Raw genomic sequence first — 6,198 nt, forward strand, 5'->3', positions numbered from 1 at the left:
CTGTAGATTGATAAGTAGGCAATGGTGAAGTAATCTTGTGCTACTTATTTCACTATTCTATGGATTTAAAAAGTTTGAATTTTCTGTATTAGAATCAGTAGCGTACGCAGGATTTCGTCAAGGGGGGGGGGTTATTTCTAAAACTTTCTCCAAATTCACATTACCTTTGATTTATTATACTTTAATTATATAATAATAATCACAATTAATTCATAATACTTATAATTAATTAATTAGCTGAAGTACTACTAATAATACTACTAATACCACTACTACTATTATGTAGTAGAGATCTACATAAATATACCATTTATGAAAACAATAGAAAGAAATTACTTTCTAATCATTCAATTTTTATCAAATCCTGGGAGCATTTTATTGTTTTTGTTTTTGTCTGGTCAACGAGGTGAGACATTTTAAGGGTGAAGAAAATCCATAAAACAAGAAAATATATTAAAATAAATTGAAATAATTAAAGTATGGAACTCATCCAAGAAGCTGCGGTGGTCTGGTCGGTAGAGCATCTGACAATCACGCGGGAGATCCGGATTCGATTCCCGAAATTGGTTGGATTTTTCCGGCTTCTTCCCCACATAAATGTCCCCGATAATTCACATCTGGATTGTCTCACTGTTCTTACCAACAAAACATTTTCCAATAGTTAAGCTTATTGCCGTTTGAATAATTGTCTAGTCAACAAGGTGAGACATTTTAAAGAGAGATATTCAAACGTGCTGCGGTAAATAATACAATGGGAAGGCAGACTGGTGACTGTATTCTTGTCCGCCTAGCCTTTGTCTATACATTAGCCTCTAACAACGAACCAAGAACTTTCTTTAGTTAATTCTCATTGTTCACACAAAAAAAATACATGTTCGTTGAACACTGGCGTACGTAGAGGCATGGCCGATGGTTAGAGGCACATACTTTTGGTAAATAAAAAAGCAAAATTTCAGTATAAAAACAGAGTCAATTTCGGGTTAAAAAGCTGTAAATGAAATGAAATTTCGCTGTTAAAGCGGTGAAAAAGCGGTATATAAAATTACATTTTGGTTTTAAAAATGTGAATATAATCGCACTATTACACAAAATAAACATATCCCTTCTAATAGCACATTAAATCATTACCAGAATATTAAGTTTATTCCTGTATAGAGGAGTCCATTTTTGCTTTTCAAATATTTACAGCAAAATTAATCAATTTTCCTTGAATTGCATAACACACAGGATACTTCAGACTTCAGAAAGTGTCGTGTCGGTATATAAACGGTAAATTTCGTGTTTAAGAGTCTATTTCGCATTTTGAAGTTCATTTCGCATCATTTCGTGACAAAACAGGGTAGGAAAATGCACCTCACACCTTTCAGAAACCTTAAAAATTAACATTGCAATGTGTTATTTCAATTTCGTTTTCTTTTTCTCAAAAACGAAATATGCATGCCTCTACCGATGATGGTACAGCCCCTACCAAAATTTTGAGAAAATCAGAATTTTCAAATAAAAATCCGTTAAGAACTTTAAAAAATCAAAATGTGTAAATAGGAAACCTCTTTTAAAGTGAGTCCCGATTACCATTTTTGTCTTTGAATACAATTTTAATAAACTGAAAAGCTCCAAAAATACGAAATATTTTATTATGCATCCTGCTCTCCAAAACGAAGCCATGTGTTATCCACATTTACTATTCCGGCCCCTCCCCCCCAAAAAAAACTGCGTATGCCAGAGTATTGAACACTGTTGCAACTGAAATACAAAACATTTTATTTCTCTTTTAAATCATAGTTACCCTCATATTTCACTTTCAAGAACTTGTGCTTATTTTCAAGGCATCACTCTGAAAGACGCGTGTGCTTGGAATGCTGTGCTTTTCTCCATGCTACATGGAAATAATAATTCAAATTGTTATTATTATTATTAGTGTAGTAGTAGTAGTAGTAGTAGTAGTAGTAGTAGTAGTAGTAGTAGTAATAGTATTGTCCCAGATCTTTGACTGTGGTAAATTGGCCATTTAATTTTTTTTCCACAGCATTTTTCATTATATTTCACAAGCTCAAGGGGGGGGGTTAAACCCCGTAACCCCCCTTGCGTACGCCACTGATTAGAATAAAGCTAATTTAGCCCACTCCATTTTATAACGGCGTTATTCCAAAACTACAGCAGCACTAACGAGAATATTTATGGCAAAAATAGCACTAACGATGGGCATATTTTGATGAGGTTTTTCTAAACAAGTGGTGGGCTACGTGAGGGTTAACCCGACCCATTTTGGAATAATCCTAATTTTCTAATTATATAGCAGCACTAACGAAACTTAACGGTAGAAGCCAGTACAAACATAGCACTGATGATTGACAAAATTAGGTTAATTTTCTAAGCAAGTGGCGGGCTAACTTCAGGTATTTTTTTCAATAGCTCACAAATATTCAGGTTCAACGGCTTGGTTTGATAGCTGTACATAATACAATACACACAATTTTACGTATGTTATAGTTAAATCTTTCTGAAAGAAGTTGGTATAACACCAGTAAATACGCTATTGTTCCTAGATGAAGTTCGACCTATAAAATATTGTATAAAGAATCGAATTGTTGCTCTTAAGTAAGGTTTTACTTCGTCTGTGATGTGTGACTTGATCTAACAATTCCTAGTGGAGAACACAACACAGGAAATACGACGATCCAGTTTCAGTTAAATAACATCTCCATATAATAGAACATATTTTTTCTATCACAGTTTTAATATTTTCCTGTTCATGATAAAGGAAAAGTGTATATAGATCTTGCTCAAGATAGGGACAGATGGAAGGCCTGAGTTGCTGCAGCCATGAACCTTCGGGTTTAAGAAGGCAAGAGAGTTAGTTCATGATAGAGGTACTTACACTTGTAATTAATTCAGTTTATGCCTTCCCAACACACATTAATGTGTCCAGAACTGTCAGGTTATTTGTGCAAAAAGCAGTGGGGTTACCTTTGCACTTTATATGTAGCAGACAAGACATAAATTACAGATAAAAGAATCGTGTTCAAATTTGTTTTGTGGTATTTGTGTGAAACAAGATGCAAATGCATAAAATCCTTCAGATTTTTCATTCAGCCGCATGTTCTAATACAGTACGCTTGTTTCAAGCTGTAAAATAAAAGTGTAATTGATTAGTGTTGCCCACGAGACGTTGGTCTGTCTCTTCTGGAAAATATTCGCTTTATTTTTTAGAGACTTTCGAAACGAGACGAGAGTTTTCACTAGCCGTCTAGTGACGAGGACATGTCTCCTCTCGTGAGCAACATTAGATTTGATGTGGTGACCATATTTTAAAAATATATTCTGAACTTTGTCGATAGCCAGGAATCACAATACAACACTGAGTTTAAGTCCACTGCTATATGCACAGATAGGCTAATTGGGAGTGGATCTATAGTTTAACCACTATGTGACTCCACCGGGTATCAAACCCTGGACCCTCTGATTACAAGGCGACGACGTTACCACTATGCCAATATAACATTAATGTTTATACTACCAGGAAAATGCACATGTTAGGTTCAAAATTAGTCTTGTCATCCATGATGTATTGTTTCTGCTAATACATGATTCGAATAACGGAAGTGTAATTTTGAAGATATATAAACAAATGAAATCAGCATCTAAACTTAACAGGGTTAGGACCTTACCTCTATCTATCCTTCTACGGTATTCAATGTTTACACCACATGGACTGTATTATAGTATTTAAAAATATATTAAATAGCAAGCCTGAAACAATTACATATTTGCAGCTTTAAAACAGAACAGTAAACACAATTTTCTCTATTTACCTGTGCGCCATTTACGCGCTTAAACGAGATTAAAATGAATATTTTTTCTGTATTTTATTTTCAATCAAATCTTATCTACTTACACATAAATATGCACACAGGTAAATAGAGAAAACCTACACTACATATCTTTGGACTGTTTATGTTAGTGATTATTACATATAGTTAACCATTATAGTAGAATTAGGTAAAGTTTTCAAATTTTATTTCTATTTGTAAAAAAATATTAATTTAATATTTTAAATGAAAATGTTATAACTAATTTTGTGCAGGCCGATAGGACAGCAGGTGCCAGATGGGCAATTGTTATCTTCAAAGCAAATGATCTACAAAGTGGCATAGTGTACAAATGAATTATGTAGCATAAAGAATATACCCCCACAGAGATTGTGACCCCTCACACGCCCACTGGAATTTAGTTAATTCTTAATTAGTTTTCTATCTAAGACTGGTGCAGTCCTCTGGCAAAAATGCATGAAATTGCCATGTTCTTCGATGGCATGAACGAAATTATCATGATATATTTTACAGAACACAATGTGTACATTTGTTATCAGTATGCAAAAATTATTAATACTGTACATCCTTTATGAAACACTATGCAGGGTGATTGTTTACAGGGTGATTGTCAACACTAACTGCACATCGTTGCGCTGAAGACAGAATATAAAATAAATGACAAAAAAGTTTCAATTAAAACAACTCAACACTGACATTCCTGATTTCGTCATTTGGCATTAACCCATCCGTTCTGTCCCTTCTCACAAACACATTCACTGGAAGTTGAAATTCACTTAAGGCTACTGCTACACATCCTACTGTCAGTGAAAATTCGGCGTACTTTATTTACGTAGCTACTTCAGTCAGGTTACTTCAAGGCGCCACTGAGTGGTCGGACCGTGATATCAGCCTTACAATTTCAAGAACATTGAAGGCTGAGGTTGTGTGCAAGCCCACGGAGGTAATCCAAAAGAGGTCTTCTTCCAAAATCCTCAACAATCCTCTTGATGTTTGCAGATACGTCTCTGTAGATACGCTTAGTTGGGGGTGGAGGATTTCCTGCAACATACTGTTCAATTTTCAGTTCATTCAAAGACTGTTCTTTTTTAAATTCCCTCAGAAACTTCCAGATTGTTGGATTACGACAGTCCACAAGCTGGTTGAAAGCTCTGTGCCAACCCTCCACGGAATTGTTTGTTCGAGGAAGATCATTTATCACAGCTTCATGACAATTCCAAATTTCTATGGGAAAGAGGGGCCTTCTCCGTGCACCATTTAATTGTAGATGACCAATCCAGGTGTCTTCAAAGTAATCTACTATACCTTGTAGCAATATATGGTTTTCCCTGTAAAATTCAGAGTCCAGGACCAATTCAAAGGATGCTATAACATCTCCTTCCGGGAAGAAGGCCAGAGCTGCAAGTTCACGCAGATGTAATGCGAAATCTACATCTTCTATGTATCTCCTTAACAGATCTGCATCTTGTTGTATCTGTCTCCAGAGGCACTGGCTGAAGTGAAAAAAGCAGCCACGTTTCCTTATTAAAGGGAATGCTGTTGAAAAGGCATTCTGAGCAGCAGTTTCAAAATCAGTCAAAATTGATTCTGGAGCTAAGTTTGGCTGCTCTTGCTTCAAAACTTGAAGAAGGTGTGTGTAGGTTCTTTGAGTCTTGTTGGGTAAAAGAGCATAAACAGTTGGGATTACATTATTGTAGGCTACAGCGTGTATGGCGTACACTTGCTGAAATAAAGGTGGGCACGTTTTAAATGTACCATCTGAATACCAATGCCGACATGTGCTCATGTACTGCAAATTTCTTCTTGTGGAAAAAATTAACATTCTCTTTGCATTATTTCCACTGTCGTACAATAGAAATGGGTCGCCATTGTTCGTTACTGTGTACTCATGAGGCAGCACTAGGTCCACAACCGAAACTGAATTAGGTGGGGCTGCTTGGACCTCAATCCTGGCACGTTGTAAGGTCCGTTTCAGCCTGCTTACTGGCGGTAAGCTTCCTTGAACTGCTGCAGATGCTCCCACAGACGCAGCAGCTATTATCTGAAGATTGGATTCTTGTGTGCTTCGAGCACGTTCCTTCACATCATGCATTATCTGAAAAACAAGAGTTAATTTCATTATAATTAGTCTTCCATATACAAACCAGAGAAACGTATAGACGAAATCAAAATAAAGAATTGGTCCTAGTATTATTCTTGTAGTTGGTGTGTCGTTTCGCTGGTACGAACCTTGAAAAAAAAAGTATGACGTTTTCGCCTGTCGTGAAACGGCTTGTGCCCATGTTGCTATGAACACACATGTTCTGCGAAAAGGGCTAGTATTGTTTCTTGTGAACGTAAAATTTGTTAAGTTGGATTTCGTATCTTG

The 6,198-nt window shown here is 36.0% G+C and overlaps 1 protein-coding gene across 1 annotated transcript; it reads right to left on the reverse strand.

Annotated features, from left to right (window-relative positions):
- Positions 1–4,731: 4,731 nt before the first annotated feature.
- On the reverse strand, positions 4,732–5,922 carry LOC145987975 (uncharacterized). The gene has a single exon (XM_083122815.1). It carries the CDS (start codon positions 5,920–5,922, stop codon positions 4,732–4,734), a length of 1,191 nt encoding a protein of 396 aa, XP_082978941.1.
- Between the last annotated feature and the right edge of the window lie 276 nt (positions 5,923–6,198).

This window comes from Lepisma saccharinum, chromosome 5 (assembly GCF_977018435.1).
Source record: "Lepisma saccharinum chromosome 5, izLepSacc3.1, whole genome shotgun sequence".
NCBI lineage: Eukaryota > Metazoa > Arthropoda > Insecta > Zygentoma > Lepismatidae > Lepisma > Lepisma saccharinum.

What these genes read in the sequence shown, in the direction of transcription:
- LOC145987975 (XM_083122815.1), bottom strand. Translation starts at nt 5,922, where the DNA reads ATGCATGATGTGAAGGAACGTGCTCGAAGCACACAAGAATCCAATCTT.